The 24,089-nt window shown below is 27.4% G+C and overlaps 2 protein-coding genes across 2 annotated transcripts in view; one reads left to right on the top strand and one right to left on the bottom strand.

Annotated features, from left to right (window-relative positions):
- TfIIS (RNA polymerase II elongation factor) overlaps window positions 1-24,089 on the top strand; it is a 438,108-nt gene that overhangs the window by 320,798 nt on the left and 93,221 nt on the right. The gene's annotated exons all lie outside the window — the stretch shown is intronic.
- Window positions 1-24,089, bottom strand: part of ZnT35C (Zinc transporter 35C) — an 85,303-nt gene that overhangs the window by 42,319 nt on the left and 18,895 nt on the right. The window contains exon 2 of the mRNA XM_065500395.1: window positions 20,325-20,491. Coding sequence (XP_065356467.1) covers window positions 20,325-20,491 — 167 coding nt within the window. The remainder of the gene's footprint in view (window positions 1-20,324; window positions 20,492-24,089) is intronic.

The following is a 24,089-nucleotide window of genomic DNA, read 5'->3' as shown; positions in this document are numbered from 1 at the left end:
TTGTCAATGTTCCTGCTGTTTAACAAAATGTTAACTAGTTTTCGCTTCAATGTCTTTTCTCACTTTAATTACACATCATTAAACGTGATAACTCTCATGCTTTCATTCACATTTTCTACCAATAAATTTCTGCTATAAATTTTTCATAAATAAATCACTTTATACATGTCTAGACTTTAAATTAAGAAATTTATATGTAAATAAAAGAAGTGCCATACAAATATGTAGCTCTATCATATAGAAAAACAATAAAGTACTATGAACAGAACAAAAAAAAAAAACTCAAAAAGGAAATATATAAATTGAAACAATGACGATGCAGAGCTGATAATGTTGGCGGTATAATAGCAATTTTTGCTTTCCTTTTCATTTTCATATTAAATATTGATTTTTATCTATGGAAACTCGTGCTTAAATTGTATTGTATTCTTTTTTTTCCAATATTATTAAATGTATGTACTTTTGTGGGTATATATAAATTATGTAAATGATCTAAATTGAAATACAAGCTGATAAAATTTCAATTAAAATCGCTTTAATGTAAAGAAAGGTATTCTTTCTGTTATCTGTTGGTTTGTTTGTTTTCTTGTGTAAGAAGGAAACAGGAAACACAAAAGGAATTAATATGAATGAAATTATATTTTAAATATGCTGGGGATTTTTTTGTGTCGATAAACCCCCGGGTTATATAAATATACTCTTGTACTTCCTTTTTCAATTACAGAGACAGAAAATGATGGACGAGTGGTTAGCTGGTCAGTCCGTCTGTCATGCATGGATTACAAAGTTTCTATGGAGATTTTTTTTTAATTATCTGGAGATGTCTATAAAACATTGTTGTAAAATTTGGTATTTTAAATTATTCCAGAGTTAAATATGGAGGTTAAGTTTAGTTTATTATAAGGAAGGTAACAAATTAAAGCTTGCTAATAATATTAAATTTCTCTTGATTTAATTGAAAAACCCCAATTCAGTTTAGTTGTAAAATTGTACAGAAACCTTTCCGTAACATGTTGCTAGCAACATTTTATAACATTTCTACCCAAAAAGCTTTTTTTTTAATATTTCAATACAAAGCTTCAATTTCATTGAAAAAACTTGATAAAATTTTTAGTAGCAACATGTTGCTAAGATTTTTTTGAAGTAATTTTTCACGAAATACTAATTTTAGTTTATATTATCTCCTGCAACATGTTGCCAGCAACATGATTTTAATATTTTTACCAAAAATCTCTTCAAAAAAACTTGCTAAAACATTTCAGACACAAAATTTTGTTCTAGCAACATGTTGCTGGGATATTTTTTAAAGTAATTTCTCACGGCATACTAATTTTAGTTTATATTATCTCCTGCAACATGTTGCTAGCAAAATTTTTTATATATTTCTACCTAAAAACTTAAATTTCATTGAAAAAACTTGATAGAATTTTTCAGCAACAAACATTTTTGCTATCAACATGTTGCTAAGATTTTTTGAAGTAATTTTTCATGAAATACTTATTTTAGTTTATGTTATCTCTTCAAAAAAACTTGCTAAAACATTTCAGACAAAATATTTTGTTCTAGCAACATGTTGCTGGGATATTTTTTAAAGTAATTTCTCACAACATACTAATTTTAGTTTATATTATCTTCTGCAACATGTTTCTAGCAACATTTTTTAATAGTTTTACCAAAACTCTTTAATTTCATTGAAAAAACTTGATAAAATTGTTCAGCATCAAAATTTTTTTCTAGCAACATGTTGCTAGGATTTTTTTTAAAGTAATTTCTCACGAAAAACTAATCCTTTAGCAGTTTATATGAAATATTTTAGCAGTAATATTTTTTCTAGCAACATGTTGCCAGGAAATGCTTAAATTTTATTTGCAAAAACACATTTTAAAGAATTTAAGAAATTTTTCTAGCTACGTGTTGCTGAAAAAATACATTATTTTCCGATTAGAAATAAGTTTTTGTATCAATACGATACAGAATCGTGTCACATAACTCAGGGTTTTCTCTGCAACATGTTGCTAACCTAATTTTTTTACATCCATACTGAAATTTAAATATTTTAACAAAATTCTAATATCAAATAAGTGTTTCCAACAGTCGCCTACCTCCATTTTAAACTTAATCTCCACCCATTTATTTCTCCATCATTGTGGGTTAAACGAAAATTATATCAATTTAGAATTTATAAATGTGGGGTGTTGCCGTAAATGTTTGCTCACAAAATGATGGTTAGAATCTATTAAAAAAAAAGAAAACAGAAAACTGTCATTTGCCGAATGAATATGCAGATTTTCTATCTGTTCTACTCAACTTTCATCATTCTTTTGTGGTCACTTGTCGAAAGACAAGTGTCTACAAGAGCCAATGTTGTTAAAAAAAAATAGAAATTCTTTCTCTTTTACTAAAATTTAATTGTTTGGAAAATTGCAATGGAAGTTGTTATAAAAAAATAGAAATTGGTGGAGAAAAAAATACCATAAAAGTATGTTTAGAATAACAATTTACAATTATATTTAAGCTGAAAGGACGGAAATGAAAAGCTTACACAAAACTAGACAACTAACGGAAATAAAGTGTTGATGGTTATTCAGTGAATGTATTTGTATTGTCATGTCTGTATATGTATTGATTGATGAATGGTTAAATATTTTTATGGTTTAGTTTGAATTGGAAATTCACTCATATGTTTATTGTCTCTAAAATGGGTTTTTCTGTATACCATTTCTATATTTTCTTTTATTGATGTGGGTTTGGTGTAAATGACACTTTATTTTTGCACAATATAAATAAAACATTGATTTATGTAATAGTTTCACTATAAAACTGTCAACTATATTTGGTTGGGGCGAGGGGTTGCTCTTTTCCTTTCCTTTTCGTCCTATAGCTAAATTTTTATTTAGCCATAAATTTAAAAATAAACAAATAACATTTCTATATGCAAAGATGGATGGCAACATTTTGTAATGAATTCTTAAAATAGTAAAATAAGTTTGGAATTGAATAGCAAATCGCCAAGTTATTGTCAAATTTCTCATAAATATTAGAAATTTGTTTGGCAAGCAATTTTTAAGAATTTTTTTCTAAGAAGGAAGAAAGGTAAACTGAGAAAATACTGCCAGCAACATGTTGCAAAGAAGACAACTCAAGGCAAACTAAGAAAATATTTCTAGCAGCATTTGGATGTCCTAAGATTTAACAATGTTTAAAATATATATTTTATATTTTTTTGAAAAATATATTTCCTGCAACATGTTGCTAAAAAATAATTAAAACCATTAGTGCGATTAGATACCGAGATTAGATTTAAGAATTCAAATTTTGTAACATAAAACTCAAAAGAAATTTAAAAAATGTTGCTAGCAACATGTTGCCAAGGATGTTTTAAGTATTCAATTATGTATTTTAGATAAAATATTATTAGCAACATGTTGCTAGAAAACTTTTAATTTAATTTTTTAGGAAATAAATAGTAAACATATTTAAAAAAAACATTTGGGTAAAGAAAACCCAAGTTGTCTAAAATTTACTTTTAAATAGCATTAGCAACATTTTGAAATACTTAGCAACATTTAATAAAACTTGTACTTTTTTTGTAAATAAACTTGTCTTTTTTAAACAAATCTTTAAATTTTTGCTTAAAATAGCTGCTTTAATAAAGGAAAATATAAAAAATGTAGGAAATAAGTTTAGCAACATTTGTAGTGAACCACATTTATTAATTAACTAGGATGTTTACATCAAGTTAAAAATGATTTAAAAACATTAACAAAATATAAACGTTTTAAAGAAATCTTTGAAATTTAGCTTAAAATAGCTTTAGCAACATTTTGAATGGTTTAGCAACATGTATTTTTGAAATATTGCTTAAGTAATTTGCCTTAGCTTTAGCAACATTTAAAAATGTTTAGCAACATATCATAAAACTTATTTTTTTTTTGTAAATCTTAGAAGTTTTTGTTATTAATTCTGAATAAACTTTACTTTTTTCAACAAACCTATGAAATTTAGCTTTAAATAGCTTAGCAACATTTTGAAATGTTTAGCAACATGTGTTAAACTTGTAATTTTTATGAATTTTTTAAGTTATATTTATTAATATTGGATTATTAGGACATTTCATGCAGTTTAAAACAAGACGAATTGAAAATTAGACTAAAAATAAGTTTAGCAACATTATCAAACTTGCTAGCAACATTTTTTTTTAATTAACTTGAGATTACTTCCGTTTGTTAAAAGTAATTTAAAATCGTTCAGAACTGGTCTTGTTTTCTGATTTCTATTTATTCTAATGTTTAGCAACATTGTTGAACAACATTCAGAATGTTGCTAAGCTATTCAAAATGTTTGGCTACGTATTGCAACAGTTGTTATTCATTTTCATTGTTTATGGTTAAAATTCATATTTTTTTGTTTCTTTTTTGTAGCTGAGAATGTTTTCATATTTATTCAACCATTTAATGATTCCATATCTGTTTATTTTTGGGCGGTTTTATATCTATATGCTGTGATTTCTCAGACTGTGCCTTTTGCATTTTCCTTTTGTATAATTCACATCTTTCGCAACATTTTCTGTTGTCAGAGTGTGTTATAAATCGTAATGAGATGGTCGTAATTTATAATTTAACATGCTCATGTTGCTAAACATTTCAACATGTTGCTAAACATATTTTGAGCTAAATATCAAAAAATATGTTTAAAACAGAAAAGTTTATCCAGAATTAATTAAAAGAAATTTTAAAAATTATAAAAACTTTAAATCTTAAAACATGTTGCTAAACATTTCAAAATGTTCCTAAGTTATTTTAAGTTAAATTTCATAATTTTTTTTAAAAAATTTCAAAAAAATATAAATTTTAAAACATGTTGCAGAGCATTTCAAAATGTTGCTAAGCTTATTTTAAGCTAAATATTAACGATTTATTTAAAACAAACAAATTTATCGAGCAAATATAAAAGGAAATTTTAAAAATACATAATTTATGACATGTTGCTAAACATTTCAAAATGTTGCTAAGCCAGTTTAAGTTAAATTTAAATTTTTTTATTAAAAATTACAGGTTTATATAGAATTATTAAAAAGAAATACTAAAATTTCCAAAAAAATATAAATTTAAACTATGTTGCTAAACATTTCAAAATGTTTCTAAGCATATTATGAGCTAAATATCAAAGATATGTTTAAAAACTGATAAGTTTATACAGAATAAATAAAACGAAATTTTAAAAATTATAAAAATACATCATTTATGACATGTTGCTAAACATTTCAAAATGTTGCTAAGCTATTTTAAGTTAAATTTCATAATTTTTTTTAAAAAATTACAGGTTTATACAGAATTTTTAAAAAGGTCTTAAAAAATTTTCAAAAAAATATAAATTTTAAAATATGTTGCAGAGCATTTCAAAATGTTGCTAAGCTTTTTTTAAGCTAAATATTAACGATTTGCTTAAAACAAACAAATTCATCCAGCAAATATAAAAGGAAATTTTAAAAATTATAAAAATACATCATTTATGACATGTTGCTAAACATTTCAAAATATTGCTAAGCCAGTTTAAGTTAAATTTAAATTTGTTTATTAAAAATTACAGGTTTATATAGAATTATTAAAAATAAGTACTAAAATTTCCAAAAAATATAAATTTAAAACATGTTGCTAAACATTTCAAAATGTTGCTAAGCATATTATGAGCTAAATATCAAAGATATGTTTAAAAACTGATAAGTTTATACAGAATAAATAAAACGAAATTTTAAAAATTATAAAAATACATCATTTATGACATGTTGCTAAACATTTCAAAATGTTGCTAAGCCAGTTTAAGTTAAATTTCAATGTTTTTTTTTTAAAATTACAAGTTTATATACAATTAGTAAAAAGAACTTCTAGAATTTCCAAAAAAAAATATAAATTTAAAACATGTTGGTAAACATTTCAAAATGTTGCTAAACATATTTTGGGCTAAATATCAAAGATTTGTTTAAAACAGATAAGTTATACCAGCTACCATAAAAAATATTTAAAGTTATAAAAATACATCAATTAAGACATGTTGCTAAACATTTCAAAATGTTGCTAAAGCTATGTTAAGCAAAATTTTAAATATTCATTTAAAAGGACAAATTAATTCAGAATTAATAAAAAGAACTCATGAAAATTATAAAAAAATATATCATTTAAGATATGTTGCTAAACATTTCAAAATGTTGCTAAGCATATTATGAGCTAAATATCAAAGATATGTTTAAAAACTGATAAATTTATCCAGAATAAATAAAAGGAGATTTTAGAGATTTTAAAAATACTTCATTTTATATATGTTGCTAAACATTTCAAAATGTTGCTGAAGCTTATGTAAGCTTAATTTTAACAATTTGTTTTAAAAAGTCATTATTCATCAGAATTAATAAAATTAACTTTTAAAAAATATAAAAAATACTTAATTCGGGACATGTTGCTAAACATCTAAAAATGTTGCTTAAGCTATTTGAAGCTAAATTTCAATAATTTGTTAAAAAACCAAGTTTATCTAGAATCAATAAGAATAACTTTTAAAAAATATAAAAAATACATAATTAGGGATATGTTGCTAAACATTTCTAAATGTTTCTGAATTTATTTAAAGCTTTATATCAAACATTTTTTAGAAAAGGTTCCTGATTTTGTGAGAGAAAGTTTCTTCAATGTGTTTAATTTTTTCAAATTTCAAGCAACATGTTGCCAGCAATATTAAGTTTTTTAATTGACTTTTTACAATCCTTATTAGCTATTATTTTAATTACTTTTTTTACATTTATTTCAAATTCAAATTACAAAAAGACGATTCAATGAATTCTAAATAATTTAACAGTTTTTAAACTAAATAAAATACTTAACTTACACATAATCACTAAAGGCGTATTTGTGTTTAATTGCAAGTCTTTGTAAGTTTATGGCAAATGTTTGTATAATTATTGTGTAAATTAAAATTGTAATTGTTTAGTGAACTGAAAATGTAAACTGTAGCTGTAACTGAAATTGAAATTGAATGATGAAAGACAAGTATATTAATGTATTTGTTTTCAATTCAAAATAATATTCCCTTTTTATCGTTTTATGCAAATTTAGCACGCGATTTTTTTATCTATATTCTTTGTATAATCATTATTTATTTAAAATGTTAAACATGTTCTTTTGTTAAACATTATTATTATTATTGTAGTTCAAGAAACTTGTGAAAATGTACATAAATAAACATTTGAATTTATTTTTTTCTATTTAATTTATAATTTGTTGAAATTACTATAAAAAAATACTTATGATGATGTAAAAATATGTGCATTGCAAGAAGAATTTATAAAAGTTGGTTGACAATTAGCTGTCAAAGTGAAGAGGGGAGGATCCTTGGGAAATGTGTCATACTATTGACAATTTAATAGCTGTGGGTTTTATTATAAAAAGTGTAACGTAACGTGTGCAAACTAATGATAAAGTTCTCATCACTTATGCAGTAAAAGGTTGAAAAGACACCGAGAAATAGTTATTAAATATTTATGAGTTCAGTTTTTTTTCTAACGTTCAGAATACTTAGTAGCTGTTAAGCTTGTCAATAAGGTAATAAACATTAATGAAAAGTATAATAAAAACTATAATTATAAAAACACTTGCATTTAAAGTAAAGACATTTAAACTGAACTGTAGGTACTTTAATAAATATAGCAAAATTTTAGAACTCCTTCGAATTAAAACACCTATTAAATTTATGTAACTAACAACCCATTAGCAACATGTTGCAGACCTCATAACTGACAAAATCAACAAACGAATAAATTACCATTACTAACAACTCATTAGCAACATGTTGCAGACCTCAAAACTGACAAAATCTACAATCTAATAAATTTCCTTTACTAACAACCCATTAGCAACATGTTGCAGACCTCAAAACTGACAAAATCTACAAACGAATTAATTACCATTACTAACAACTCATTAGCAACATGTTGCAGACCTCAAAACTGGCAAAATCTACAATCTAATAAATTTCCTTTACTAACAACCCATTAGCAACATGTTGCAGACCTCAAAACTGGCAAAATCTACAAACTAATAAATTTCCTTTACTTACAACTCATTAGCAACATGTTGCAAACATCAAAACCTAAAAAATATCATAATTTAATTGCCTTCTCAAATATGAAATTTCTCTACAAATGTATTCATTTTTAAATGCACTATTCATGTTTATGCATGCCTCTTCTCTTTACTCTCAGTCTTGTTTCTATTGTCCTCAAATGTCCACAAAAAAACTGAACTATTTAGCTGTGATGCTGTTGTGCTCTATATACATTTGTATATATGAGCATGTTAAATTATAAATTACGACCATTTCATTACGATTTATAACACACTCTGACAACAGAAAATGTTGCGAAAGATGTGAATTATACAAAAGGAAAATGCAAAAGCCATAGTCTGTGAAATCACAGCATATATGTAGATATAAAACCCCCCAAAAAATAAACAGATATATAATCATTAAATGGTTGGATAAATATGAGAACATGCTGAGATACAAAAAAAAATATGAATTTTTGCTAAAAAAGGATGAAAAGGAACAACAACTGTTCAAACAAGCAGCCAATCGTTTTGAAAAGCTTAGCTACATTCTGAATGTTGCCAAACAATGTTGCTAAACATTAGAATAAATAGAAATCACAAAATAAGCTTAGATATAAATGATTTTAAATAGCTTAGCGTTTTAAATAGCTTAGCAACATTCTGAATGTTTCTCAACAATGTTGCTAAACATTTGAAAAAATTTAAATCAGAAAACAAGCTTAAATATGAAATATTTTTAATAACTTTAAACTAACTGAAAACAATCTCAAGTTAATTTCAAAAAAATGTTGCTAGCAACTTTAAAAATGTTGCTAAACTTATTTTTAGTCCAATTTTTGATTTGTCTTGTGTTAAACTGCATAACTGTTTTAATAATTCAGAATTAATAAATACAGCTTAAAAAATTTATATAAATTACAAGTTTAACACATGTTGCTAAACATTTCAAAATGTTGCTAAAGCTATTTTAAGCTAAATTTCAAAGATTTGTTTAAAATATACAACATTATTCAAAATTAATAAAAACAACATTCAAAATTTATAAAAAAATACAAGTTTAATGACATGTTGCTAAACACTTGAAAATGTTGCTAAAGCTATTTTAAGCAAAATTTTAAAAAAATTCCCACAAAATTCAGATTTATTAAAAAATTTATCAAAAAAAATACAATTCATGCCATGTTGCTAAACATTACAAAATGTTGCTAAAGCTAGTTTAAGCTAAATTTTAAAGATTTGTTAAAATAATCAAGTTTACACAGAATTAATAAAAAAAAATTCTGAAATTTACAAAAAATACAAGTTTTATGACATGTTGCTAGAGAGTTCAAAATGTTGCTAAAGCTATTTTAGCCGCCATTTTAATGATTTGTTTAAAAGACACATGTTTATCCAGAATTAAAAAAAATAACTTCAAAATTTACAAAAAATACAAGTTTTATGACATGTTGCTAGAGATTTCAAAATGTTGCTAAACCTATTTCAAACAAAATTTTAAAATTTTCCAAAAAAATCCAGAATTAATAAAAAGAACTTCTAAAATTTATAAAAAACATATAATTTATGCCATGTTGCTAAACTTTTTAAAATGTTGCTAAGCTATTTTAAACAATATTTCAAAGGTTTGTTAAAATAAACAGAAATTTATACAGAATTAGTAACAAGAACTACTAAGATTTCCAAAAAATACAAATTTTATGATATGTTGCTAAACATTTCAAAATGTTGCTAAAGTTTTTTTTTATTATTTTGCAATAATCATTTATTAAACAGTCCAAAGTTTCATTAGAAAACTGGCAAAAATAACTTGCAAAACATTCAAAAAATACAAGTTTTATGACATGTTGCTAAACATTTCAAAATGTTGCTATAGCTATTTTAAACAAAATTTTAAAGATTTGTTTAAAAGACATAAGTTTATCCAGAATTTAGAAAAAGAACTTCCAAAATTTACAAAAAATACAAGTTTTATGTCATGTTGCTAAACATTTCAAAATGTTGCTAAACAAATTTTAAACAATATTTTAAAAATTTCCCAAAAAATCCTGCATTAATAAAAAGAACTTCTAAAACTTATAAAAAAACATATAATTTATGACATGTTGCTAATGTTTTCAAAATGTTGCTAAGCTATTTTAAGCAAAATTTCAAAGATTTGTTATAAAAAATAAATTTTATGCAGAATGAATTATTTAATTTGATTTATAAAATACGTAAGTTTTATGAAATGTTGCTAAGCATTTCAAAATGTTGCTGAGGCTATTTTATTATTCAGAAAAATATTCTGAAATTAAACCTCTAATGTTTCATAATAAATCGGCACAAATAAGAATAACTTGTAAAGTATCCCAAAAATACATGTTTTAAGACATGTTGCTAAACATTTCAAAATGTTGCTAAAGCCATTTTAAACGAACTTCCAAATATTTATTTAAAAAAGTCTAGATTTTCTTAAAAAAATTTAATAATTTTCCACAACTATAAAAAAATATAGCCAACTTTATTGTTTAAGATTCAAAATATTGTTTAATATACATTTGTATCTAAACAATGTTGCTAGAGCCTAAAAATGTATTCTCAATAAAAATCTAAAAAAAAATCTCCAAAATTTAAACAAAATTTTCTTACAACCTTCGTTTTTCCCACTTAAACTACATTCAACTACATATGCAGAAAAAAAAGGATGCATTTTTCTATCCCTGCTAGCCATCTCATTTGTATATAGAAATGAATGACCACAATGAATTGATATATACCAAACATAGTTTGTGGCTACTTTAAAATGTAGAGTATGAATGACTTTCCTAGAAAACATTATACTCCTACACCAACCCAGCATATATACAAACTCTCAGAATAAGCTTTCAGATGATATTTTTTCATCATTCAAAATACATAAATTTAGATTAGCTGTCTGTGGTAGTAAATGCAACATTTATTACCAACTATACTCTATAAATAGAGTATCTATGGTCATTACAAAGAGAACATAGAGCAACACATATGTATATACGGAGTATATACATGTACTTTTCCCATAATATGTCTGCAGAATATTTCACAAAATTTTTTTTTGGGAAACAGAAAAAAAACCGAAAAAAAATTTACAAAATTACCAACTGATGACATATGAGAGAGTATGTTTTCAAACAAAATGAAAATTTATATTTATGACCAACAAAATGAAATGAAGAGGATAATAATGGTCAAGTAAATTGTTTGGTAAATGGCTGACACAAACAACAGCATGCTGCTAAACAAAAAAAAAATGTTGCTAATCAAATTGTTAGATATAGAAAAAACAAGAAAAATATTTAACAAAAACCCTTTAATATAGAAGAAAGATCATATAAAATGTTTAGTAGTTTATTAAAAAATGGTTTAAAGTCTTAAGAATTTTGATTTATGGAAATTTAAAAAAATGTTGCTGAAACGAAAATAAATGTTGCTAGACGTTTAATATATTTTAGATAAAGTTAAAAGTGTAACTAAAGACATGAACATTTAAGTTATTTTTAATTTATGCAATTTTCTGCCATTTAGCAACATGTTGCCAAACATTTCAATGTAAAATTAACAATTTTTGATATTTTAGCTACTTGTATACAATTTTGTTTGCTAAAGTAATAATTTTAAGTTGTTGTAAACATTATTTTCTTAATTTTGTTCTCTATTTCTATATGATGTTTTCTTTTGTGTTTTGAATGTTTTAGAAAATATTTCATGTTTGGCCACATGTTGCTAAGGAGTTTTTTATGCGTATCATATTATTTTAGTTTAGCAACATGTTGCTAAGAAAGTTGCTTTTATTTTGAGCTGCCAAGACTTTAATTTAGAGCTGCCAAGACTTCAAAAATGCATTTAAAACATTTTTTATGTTCTGCAACATGTTGCTAAGGTATATTTTAGACATATCATGTCATTTTGGTTTAGCAACACGTTGTTTGTTTACATGAAATCTTTCTTTTGGAGCTTTATAATGTTTCCAAGACTTCAAAAATGCAGATAAAACAATTTTTATGTTCTGAAACATGTTGCTAAGACCTTTTTTTTAACGAAATATAGCCGCCACATTGCAATATATACAACTATGTTTCATCTACATAACGCAATGCTTTTTAAAGAAATTTTAATTATCAGCAACATGTTGCTAAGAAATTTGTTGGACATACTAATTTATTTCATTTCAGATTTCTATTAAGTTTTGATATGTTTTTGCAACATGTTGCTAAGGATATTTTTAGGAATATGTATCACACTATTTTAGTTTAGCAACATGTTGCTAAGAAATTTGTTTGAACAAAATGGTTAATTTGGAGCTTGATAATGTTAATAAGACTTCTCAAATGCAGTTAAAAAAATTTTTAATGTTCTGCAACATGTTGCTAAGAAAATTTTTCAGTTTTCTATTAAGTTTTGATATGTTTTAGAAAGTTGTGTACATTTTGCAACATGTTGCTAAGGATATTTTTAGGCATATCATACCATTTTAGTTTAGCAGCATGTTGCTAAAAAATTTGTTTGAACAAAATCTTTAATTTGGAGTTTGATAATGTTAATAAGACTTCTAAAATGCAGTTAAAAAAAAGTATAATATTCTGCAAAATGTTGCTAAGAAAATTTTTTTCACGAAATATTACTGTAATATGTTCATAGCTATGTTTTATGTTTCAGCAACATTTTTTCTATTTTTTTTTTGTATACGAAGTTTTCTATTGAGTTTTGATGTTTTAGAAAAATGTTCATGTTTTGCAACATGTTGCTAAAGAATTTTTTAAAGATATCTCACCATTTCAGTTCAGCAGCATGTTATTATGTTGCCGAGACTTCAAAAATGTAATTTCAAAAATTTTTCATGTTCTGCAACATGTTGCTAAGAAAATTTTATTCATGAAATGTTACTGTAATATGTCTATAGCTACATATATATGCTTCATATTCATAATGCAATATATCTTAAGGGAATTTTTTTTTGTTTAAGCAACATGTTGCTAAACATTTTTAAAAATAATATTTTTATATTTTTCTTAATTTGTATATGATAATAATGTTTAAGTTTTGCAATGTTTTAAAATTATGTCATGGTTTGCAACATGTTGCTAAGGATATTTGAAACAATATTTATTAATAAATTTGTATGTTCGGCTAAATATTTTTTATGCTAAATATTTTTTAAAAATTTAATTTATTCAATAACACACATAAATTAATAGCTATAAACCTTACGAAAATCTTTCCTTATTTAATTGACCAAAATGTTGCTAAGGAAATTTATTTTCAAAAACAACTTCAGTACTATTCAGTCACTTAAAGATAATAGTTTACAATGATGCTTAAACCTTTTATTCAATTCCAGCAACATGTTGCTAAAGATTTAATTTAAATTTTTGCTTAAAAGCAGAATAAATATTATGAAACTTTAGCAACATGTTGCTAAAAAAATTATTTCAAAAACCTGTAAAATTCATTAAATTTTAAATATAATTTCATATACTTTATATTAAATCAAAATTATAAAAAAAAAATTAAATGTTGCCTTAAATATAAGAAAATGTTGCTGAATTTTAAAAATGTTGCTAATGAAATTTCTTATTTCTTAACTGGAATTTATCGTTTATTGTACAAGTGTTTATTAGGCAAAGAATGTTTTTCTGGTTTTTTATAAAGTCAGCAACATGTTGCCAAAGAAAAGATTAAAATATTCAATTTCTAATCACATCAAAATCTACTGCAAATATTAATCAATATAAAATTATATTGTTGTAGTTGTAAAATGTTGCTGAGCTTAGCATCATGTTGCTGAAATTTATGAAAACCTAAATTTATTTATTTATTTGCAATAAAATTAACATGTTTATAAAAGAAAATTATTATTTTCCCGTTCAACAGAGCTTAGTAACATGTTGCTAAATAAAAATTATTTACTTAAAAAACCTTAAATTATTTTAAAAAAGTTTAATAGAACATTTCCAATTGGTATAGCATTCTTCATTACACATTTAATAAATTGCTAAGGTCTTTAAAGCAATAGTTTTAGATTTAGCAACATGTTGCTAAAAAAAATTATTGCAGAAACATGTTGCAATTAATTTAGTTTTAAATAAAACTTTATATTATTTATGTTTAAATACAATTTTTATAAAAATTTGAATGTTGCCAGAAATATTACGCAATGTTGCTGAACTTTCAAAATGTTGCTAAAGTAATTTTTAGCATATTAATTGATTTTCTTTGTATATCTTTGTAATAAATAATAAAAACATAGATAACAATTTCTTTGACTTGATTTTTTTAGAACTCAGCAACATGTTGCCAAAGACAATTCTAAAAAATAGCAACATGTTGCTAAGCATCATTACATTTACATTACAACAACTTTTATTTAATTTCAAACTTTAATAATTCGTTTTAGTTTTCCGTTTTTTTTATTTTGCAAATTATTTATGCACATGCTTTTCACAAATTATTTATAATTTGTTTTCACATTAACGTCTCTTCTAACTGCCAACTAAATGTCGTTTATTTATAGCGAATACCATTCAACTTTTTGTATTTTTTTATTTATTTTTTTTGAAAAGTTGGCAGCCAGAGCGCTTGCAAACACTTAAAATGTAAATAAGTTCAAATTTGTTATTTGTTTAAGCAATTTCTGGTTTGATAAACAAAATTGTTAACAATTTTTATAATGAGCGATAATAAAAGAAAAAAATAACTAGCAGAAGCAACAACAGCAGCAGCAGCCCATAAACAAAAAACTAATAAAAATATTGCGTGTCTAACAAAAAGGCAAACAGAAATTGGCATCGACAAAGTTCAAATGAATTATAACAAAAGAAAAAACAAACCAATGAAATTCAGTTAAATAATGAAATGAATTTACAAATTAGTTTTAAAAAACATTTAATTTGTTTCACCACAAAATCTATAAAAGTTCTCCTCACTGCTGGTCGTTTTAATTGCATTTTATGCCATATTCAAATTCAAAACTACTCACAATTTTTATTTAGTTTAACTTTATTTATCTCTATACACATGTGTCTTTATAAATCCTAATCTCTCTAGTGTTTTTAATTAAAATTTAAATTCCACTCTTTTTTTTCTGTGCACACACACAAAATTTGTTGTTTCAAAATTCTAATCTACAGTGTGAGAGAAACCTTTGAAATTTAACAGATTCAATCTATTTCCGGAAACCAAAAAAAAAAAAAAACTCTGCAGCTGCATTTGTGTATGTAAGCGAATGTGTACAATGAAACTTTATTATGTCAAATGTATTCCATTTTATCATCATATTTAAGCGAATTTGCGGTAGTAAGAATAGTACAAAAAAAAAACTAAAAGAATAAATAAAAAATAAAAACTATTTTGGTAAATCTGAGGATAAAAGTAAAACTGAAAAATACAAAAATCTACATATTGCATGTAGCAATGCAACAACATTTTAATAAAACATTAAGTTATCCACGGAGAGAAAAATTTTAAAAGTGAAATTACAAGTAGTCAAAACTCTAGTCAAAATTTCAGACATACATCTGGTCATAGTACTTACCATAGTTCTAGTCAAGTTCTAGTCTAGTTCTAGTCATGTTCTAGTCTAGTTCTAGTCTAGTTCTAGTCTAGATCTAGATCTAGTCTAGTTCTAGTTCTAGTCTAGTTCTAGTCTAGTTCTAGTCTAGTCTAGTTCTAGTCTAGTTCTAGTCTAGTCTAGTTCTAGTCTAGTTCTAGTTCTAGTCTAGTTCTAGTCTAGTTCTAGTCTAGTTCTAGTCTAGTTCTAGTCTAGTTCTAGTCTAGTTCTAGTCTAGTTCTAGTTCTAGTCTAGTTCTAGTCTAGTTCTAGTTCTAGTTCTAGTCTAGTTCTAGTTCTAGTCTAGTTCTAGTCTAGTCTAGTTCTAGTTCTAGTCTAGTTCTAGTCTAGTTCTAGTCTAGTTCTAGTCTAGTTCTAGTCTAGTTCTAGTCTAGTTCTAGTCTAGTTCTAGTCTAGTTCTAGTCTAGTCTAGTTCTAGTTCTAGTCTAGTTCTAGTCTAGTTCTAGTTCTAGTCTAGTTCTAGTCTAGTTCTAGTCTAGTTCTAGTCTAGTTCTAGTCTAGTTCTAGTCTAGTTCTAGTCTAGTTCTAGTCTAGTTCTAGTCTAGTTCTAGTCTAGTTCTAGTCTAGTTCTAGTCTAGTTCTAGTCTAGTTCTAGTCTAGTTCTAGTTCTAGTCTAGTTCTAGTCTAGTTCTAGTCTAGTTCTAGTCTAGTTCTAGTCTAGTTCTAGTCTAGTTCTAGTCTAGTTCTAGTCTAGTTCTAGTCTAGTTCTAGTCTAGTTCTAGTCTAGTTCTAGTCTAGTTCTAGTCTAGTTCTAGTCTAGTTCTAGTCTAGTTCTAGTCTAGTTCTAGTCTAGTTCTAGTCTAGTTCTAGTCTAGTTCTAGTCTAGTTCTAGTTCTAGTTCTAGTCTAGTTCTAGTTCTAGTCTAGTTCTAGTCTAGTTCTAGTTCTAGTCTAGTTCTAGTCTACTTCTAGTCTAGTTCTAGTCTAGTTCTAGTCTAGTTCTAGTCTAGTTCTAGTCTAGTTCTAGTCTAGTTCTAGTCTAGTTCTAGTCTAGTTCTAGTCTAGTTCTAGTCTAGTTCTAGTCTAGTTCTAGTTCTAGTCTAGTTCTAGTTCTAGTCTAGTTCTAGTTCTAGTCTAGTTCTAGTCTAGTTCTAGTCTAGTTCTAGTCTAGTTCTAGTCTAGTTCTAGTCTAGTTCTAGTCTAGTTCTAGTCTAGTTCTAGTCTAGTTCTAGTCTAGTTCTAGTCTAGTTCTAGTCTAGTTCTAGTCTAGTTCTAGTCTAGTTCTAGTCTAGTTCTAGTCTAGTTCTAGTCTAGTTCTAGTCTAGTTCTAGTCTAGTTCTAGTCTAGTTCTAGTCTAGTTCTAGTCTAGTTCTAGTCTAGTTCTAGTCTAGTTCTAGTCTAGTTCTAGTCTAGTTCTAGTCTAGTTCTAGTCTAGTTCTAGTCTAGTTCTAGTCTAGTTCTAGTCTAGTTCTAGTCTAGTTCTAGTTCTAGTCTAGTTCTAGTCTAGTTCTAGTCTAGTTCTAGTCTAGTTCTAGTCTAGTTCTAGTCTAGTTCTAGTCTAGTTCTAGTCTAGTTCTAGTCTAGTTCTAGTCTAGTTCTAGTCTAGTTCTAGTCTAGTTCTAGTCTAGTTCTAGTCTAGTTCTAGTCTAGTTCTAGTCTAGTTCTAGTCTAGTTCTAGTCTAGTTCTAGTCTAGTTCTAGTCTAGTTCTAGTCTAGTTCTAGTCTAGTTCTAGTCTAGTTCTAGTCTAGTTCTAGTCTAGTTCTAGTCTAGTTCTAGTCTAGTTCTAGTCTAGTTCTAGTCTAGTTCTAGTCTAGTTCTAGTCTAGTTCTAGTCTAGTTCTAGTCTAGTTCTAGTCTAGTTCTAGTCTAGTTCTAGTCTAGTTCTAGTCTAGTTCTAGTCTAGTTCTAGTCTAGTTCTAGTCTAGTTCTAGTCTAGTTCTAGTCTAGTTCTAGTCTAGTTCTAGTCTAGTTCTAGTCTAGTTCTAGTCTAGTTCTAGTCTAGTTCTAGTCTAGTTCTAGTCTAGTTCTAGTCTAGTTCTAGTCTAGTTCTAGTCTAGTTCTAGTCTAGTTCTAGTCTAGTTCTAGTCTAGTTCTAGTCTAGTTCTAGTCTAGTTCTAGTCTAGTTCTAGTCTAGTTCTAGTCTAGTTCTAGTCTAGTTCTAGTCTAGTTCTAGTCTAGTTCTAGTCTAGTTCTAGTTCTAGTCTAGTTCTAGTCTAGTTCTAGTCTAGTTCTAGTCTAGTTTTAGTCTAGTTCTAGTCTAGTTCTAGTCTAGTTCTAGTCTAGTTCTAGTCTAGTTCTAGTCTAGTTCTAGTCTAGTTCTAGTCTAGTCTAGTTCTAGTCTAGTTCTAGTCTAGTTCTAGTCTAGTTCTAGTCTAGTTCTAGTTCTAGTTCTAGTCTAGTTCTAGTCTAGTTCTAGTTCTAGTCTAGTTCTAGTCTAGTTCTAGTCTAGTTCTAGTCTAGTTCTAGTCTAGTTCTAGTCTAGTTCTAGTCTAGTTCTAGTCTAGTTCTAGTCTAGTTCTAGTCTAGTTCTAGTCTAGTTCTAGTCTAGTTCTAGTCTAGTTCTAGTCTAGTTCTAGTCTAGTTCTAGTCTAGTTCTAGTCTAGTTCTAGTCTAGTTCTAGTCTAGTTCTAGTTCTAGTCTAGTTCTAGTTCTAGTCTAGTTCTAGTCTAGTTCTAGTCTAGTTCTAGTCTAGTTCTAGTCTAGTTCTAGTCTAGTTCTAGTCTAGTTCTAGTCTAGTTCTAGTCTAGTTCTAGTCTAGTTCTAGTCTAGTTCTAGTCTAGTTCTAGTCTAGTTCTAGTCTAGTTCTAGTCTAGTTCTAGTCTAGTTCTAGTCTAGTTCTAGTCTAGTTCTAGTCTAGTTCTAGTCTAGTTCTAGTCTAGTTCTAGTCTAGTTCTAGTCTAGTTCTAGTCTAGTTCTAGTCTAGTTCTAGTCTAGTTCTAGTCTAGTTCTAGTCTAGTTCTAGTCTAGTTCTAGTCTAGTTCTAGTCTAGTTCTAGTCTAGTTCTAGTTCTAGTCTAGTTCTAGTCTAGTTCTAGTCTAGTTCTAGTCTAGTTCTAGTCTAGTTCTAGTCTAGTTCTAGTCTAGTTCTAGTCTAGTTCTAGTCTAGTTCTAGTCTAGTTCTAGTCTAGTTCTAGTTCTAGTCTAGTTCTAGTCTAGTTCTAGTCTAGTTCTAGTCTAGTTCTAGTCTAGTTCTAGTCTAGTTCTAGTCTAGTTCTAGTCTAGTTCTAGTCTAGTTCTAGTCTAGTTCTAGTCTAGTTCTAGTCTAGTTCTAGTCTAGTTCTAGTCTAGTTCTAGTCTAGTTCTAGTCTAGTTCTAGTCTAGTTCTAGTCTAGTTCTAGTCTAGTTCTAGTCTAGTTCTAGTCTAGTTCTAGTCTAGTTCTAGTCTAGTTCTAGTCTAGTTCTAGTCTAGTTCTAGTCTAGTTCTAGTTCTAGTCTAGTTCTAGTCTAGTTCTAGTCTAGTTCTAGTCTAGTTCTAGTTCTAGTCTAGTTCTAGTCTAGTTCTAGTCTAGTTCTAGTCTAGTTCTAGTCTAGTTCTAGTCTAGTTCTAGTCTAGTTCTAGTCTAGTTCTAGTCTAGTTCTAGTCTAGTTCTAGTCTAGTTCTAGTCTAGTTCTAGTCTAGTTCTAGTCTAGTTCTAGTCTAGTTCTAGTCTAGTTCTAGTCTAGTTCTAGTCTAGTTCTAGTCTAGTTCTAGTCTAGTTCTAGTCTAGTTCTAGTCTAGTTCTAGTCTAGTTCTAGTCTAGTTCTAGTCTAGTTCTAGTCTAGTTCTAGTCTAGTTCTAGTCTAGTTCTAGTCTAGTTCTAGTCTAGTTCTAGTCTAGTTCTAGTCTAGTTCTAGTCTAGTTCTAGTCTAGTTCTAGTCTAGTTCTAGTCTAGTTCTAGTCTAGTTCTAGTCTAGTTCTAGTCTAGTTCTAGTCTAGTTCTAGTCTAGTTCTAGTCTAGTTCTAGTCTAGTTCTAGTCTAGTTCTAGTCTAGTTCTAGTCTAGTTCTAGTCTAGTTCTAGTCTAGTTCTAGTCTAGTTCTAGTCTAGTTCTAGTCTAGTTCTAGTCTAGTTCTAGTCTAGTTCTAGTCTAGTTCTAGTCTAGTTCTAGTCTAGTTCTAGTCTAGTTCTAGTCTAGTTCTAGTCTAGTTCTAGTCTAGTTCTAGTCTAGTTCTAGTCTAGTTCTAGTCTAGTTCTAGTCTAGTTCTAGTCTAGTTCTAGTCTAGTTCTAGTCTAGTTCTAGTCTAGTTCTAGTCTAGTTCTAGTCTAGTTCTAGTCTAGTTCTAGTCTAGTTCTAGTCTAGTTCTAGTCTAGTTCTAGTCTAGTTCTAGTCTAGTTCTAGTCTAGTTCTAGTCTAGTTCTAGTCTAGTTCTAGTCTAGTTCTAGTCTAGTTCTAGTCTAGTTCTAGTCTAGTTCTAGTCTAGTTCTAGTCTAGTTCTAGTCTAGTTCTAGTCTAGTTCTAGTCTAGTTCTAGTTTAGTTCTAGTCTAGTGCTAGTCTAGTTCTAGTCTAGTTCTAGTCTAGTTCTAGTCTAGTTCTAGTCTAGTTCTAATCATTTAGTCACCATTTTTTGCATTTTATTTTGTGTTGAAAAAAACCTTTAAATTTTTTTGCAAATTTCTCTCAGTGCATTTGTCTTTTTGCCCTAATCTGATTTACATAATTTTGGTCACTTGATTAGAATAGTTTTCGGTTTAGTTTATTTTAGTTTTAGTTTCAACAACTTACCCTCAATATTACGCTGGCCATGTAAACAAAATACTGAAGGTCCTTGGCGCACTGGTTCCGGATTATTGTTGTTATTTACACCATTGCTGGAACTGGGGGAGTGAGGCGTACCGCAAGCTGTGGTAGTAGCTGAACCATAATTACCAGTTCTGCGTTGTTTAAAATCGCTGAAATATAGCAACGAAATACAAATTAGATATTTAAATATATTAACAGAAATTGTAAATAATTTGTGAAGCATAATTTAAGGAGTTAAAAAATATATGTTGCCTTACTTTAGGGGCTTTTCATATATAAGGACTACATCAACAATTCTTTTTATACAATATTATGCTGCGTACCTATTTCTTTATGAATTTCACATACAAATTGCTTTCACTTCAACTATGTTTGTTCCAAAAAATAATCAAAAACCCGTAGAAAACAGAAAGTTTTTAAACTTTTAGTTTTAAACAAATTTGAATTTTCGTCATCACTTCTTCAGTTCAGTTGTTTTTTTTTTGTATTTTTTTCAAATGAAAAATAAAAAAAACACGAAATTTTCATGTTGATTGCAAAATTAGCACATCACAATGGTAAACAAGTTTCTACTTAGAAATTCCTTCGATACTCAAACGAACTGGCTGGCACACACCACTGCCACTGCACAGCTACAATCTAGAGGAGATGAAAAAAAAAACACAGTTTAAGCCAAAAATACTTCATACAACTACACTGACAAGTTCGCATAGATCTGTGTATGCATTTATACATGAAATGCAGCAAGATGTTTGGCACAAAAACTTTTGCATAAATACAGGAAGTTGCAGCAAAAACCCCAGCAAAATAAAAAAAAAAATAAACGTAGCCAACGTTAAAAACAAATAGAAAAATTGAAATTGCTATTGCAAAAAGAAATTTTCATGCAAATAGTTGCTTTCAAAATAACAAAAAAAAAAACCTAAAAATATGGAACGAACAGAAAGAAACTTTTCTTAAAGAAAACTATAAGTAGAAATTGAGCAAAACAAAATACTTACTCCCTCAGCAATTTGGTTGTTTTACTTATAAAGAAAGTAATTGTCTAAATTTTATTATTGATTTTGAGAAAACTCTCTTTTACAAGTATTTGCCAAATGAGGCAGTAGTTGCAGGCATAAACAAGGTAAAAACAAGGAACAAAAAAGAAAAACTTATGCAACATGTTTTGGAAAAATGTCCTTAAGAAGAAACTGGTGTATTTGAAAAGTTTTTTTTAAAACTGTTAAAAAAAAGTAAAGAAATTTTTTAACAGAGAAAAAATGTTATTATTAAATTTATTGGTAAATTAAAAGTATTGAGATAACTTTACAAAATGTTTAATTTATAAAAAAGCAGGAAAATCTTTTCCCTTCTCCTCAAGACTTGCTCAAGTAAATTAGACGTGTGTAAACCAGCACTAAAAACGAGATTAATAACAACAAAAAAATATGAGAGAGAATTTACCTAGCACTGTTATTTACATTTATAAAAATGCTGTTATGTAGGCAACATGCTTTTTAATGAATTTCTATGTTATGTAAATTATGTGCGAGTTGTTCAGTTTTCCCTAATTAATTTGCCACGTAAAAAAACATAAGGTAGACTTGTTATATATCAATGGATAGAGGATTTTCTCTACTTTTCAATAATGTATATAACTTTTGACAATTAACAAATTCATCGAATACTTTTTTGAAAAATATGACAAAAAATGCTTTTTAATGAGTTTTGGCATAGATACAAATTTTTCAAATTGATATAAAATTTTTATTTATCAATATTTTGTAATGAAATTTTACACTTATAGAGATTTTTTTATTGAAAATGGAAAAATGAAAACAAATTTTGAAACTTATAATCAGGAATCCCGCAATTCCAAAAAAAGTATTGAAAAATTCCAAAAATTGGATTTTTTTGTTTTTTGGCTATAATATCCATACTAGGGGCGCAGTTATCGGAACCCTTTACAAAATAATTAGTAGCATATTGGGCCATCTAAAATAGATTATTATAATTTGATATCGACTATGCGATTTGAGAATTTTTGCTCTAAAGTTGAATTTTACATACAAAATAGGCATTTTTTTAATGGACCTGGTCCCCTCGGTATCGAAAATTATATTGTTTTTTTCATTTAAAATATTTGATGTACAGTTAGCTTTTCAAAAAATACAAATTCATTATACATCCTCTTAGAAATTTTTTAGATAACTTAAAAAGAATAAAAGTACTTTTTTCCCCAAAAAATAGCGAAAAATCGACTTTTTTTATTTTTTTAAATTCAAATGCATGTAACTTTGGACTCAGTCATAACTTTTAAACAATTCTTTCTTTATTTGATATATACATTTGTTGTTAATCCTATAAAAAAAAGTGTAGAAAATCGGGAAATATTTGGAACCGCGGTCATCAAAAAACTGGAGAAGGGTGGGTAAAAATGTTGAAAATTTAATTTTCAAATGCGAATATCTCCTAAGCTATAAAAGATAATTGATAGCTACAACAAGGTTTTATATAGTGCTCGATGAGAAGATTCAATATGTATAAGTTTTTTGAAATCGGAATACAAACGAAGAAATAAAATCATTTTTAAAATTGAACATACCCGATGTGTCCTACTTTAGGGACCCCTGGTCCCGCTCGTGGTGTGGTCATGAGCTCCAAATTCAAAACTTAAACTCGACAACACTTCCTCTTTGCGCATGTGAAATTTCATTCAAATTTGACTAAGGATTTAGAAGTTACAGATTTATTTCCATCTTTTTTTTTCTCATACCACTGTGCGTCATCAATTCGACAGCAATTTCACTTTGAATCTTAAAATTCAATTGTTCGGATTTTGATTCGGTGAATAGGCAAGAAAGTGACGGGAAATTAAATACAGCCTGTTGAAATGTCAACCAATGTCAATTTTAGTTTCTTGACGAGTTTCCACAAAACGGACAGCTTCAAATATACATTAAGTTCAGCAGGCGTTGGCCGTGATATTACTGGCAATGTCTGATTGTTAAATCTTGCAACGTTTTGTCTAATGCCTCCAAAGACTTTTTATGCATCATCCGAAATGATCAGTTTGCATTGCTGTGCCACAGTGGGGCAGATTCAATATTTTTTGGAAATAAATCTGGCATTTCTAAATGGCTGGTACGATCGGTATAAAATTTGACATGGATGTAGCCAAGGAATATTCGAGTTTAAGTTATTAAAATGGGTCCTACAAATGCGCCACGGGTGGTGCTATGGGCGCTCAAAGTAGGTTACCTTCGACATGTAAAATTTTTAACATGTGCCATTTTTTTGTTTGCCATCCGATTTTAAAACATGCGGCTAGGTCTTGAAAAAACATGCTAGCGTGTGCTATTTATCTCATTTATTTTCCGAGTTATAGGCATTTCAAATTTGAAATTATAAAATTTTGCCATACCTTGGTCTGCTTTTTTAAAAATATAGGACGTAGTTTTATACCGAATGGACTCGAATTTTTTTTGTTAGTTAGACAACAACAAAATTAGCAAAAATATACAGAAGATTTCATAGGAACATCAATTATGGATCCAAAAATAAACAATTTTCAATTTAAATATTCCAAAAATAGGTGACTTAACTCTTTTTTTATTAAAGAAAAAAACTTTCTTTAAGAATATATAACAATTTTATGTTTATCTGAAATATATCTTTAAGGAGAACATTTTAATATAAAAAACATGTCATATTCATCGAATATGTCGCCCCTACGCTCTTCGGAATGTGACCTATTTTTTATCA

Source organism: Calliphora vicina, chromosome 2 (genome assembly GCF_958450345.1).
Source record: "Calliphora vicina chromosome 2, idCalVici1.1, whole genome shotgun sequence".
Classification (NCBI taxonomy): domain Eukaryota; kingdom Metazoa; phylum Arthropoda; class Insecta; order Diptera; family Calliphoridae; genus Calliphora; species Calliphora vicina.
Note: the sequence above shows the minus strand (reverse complement) of the source record. Positions and strands in the feature narration are given on the sequence as shown.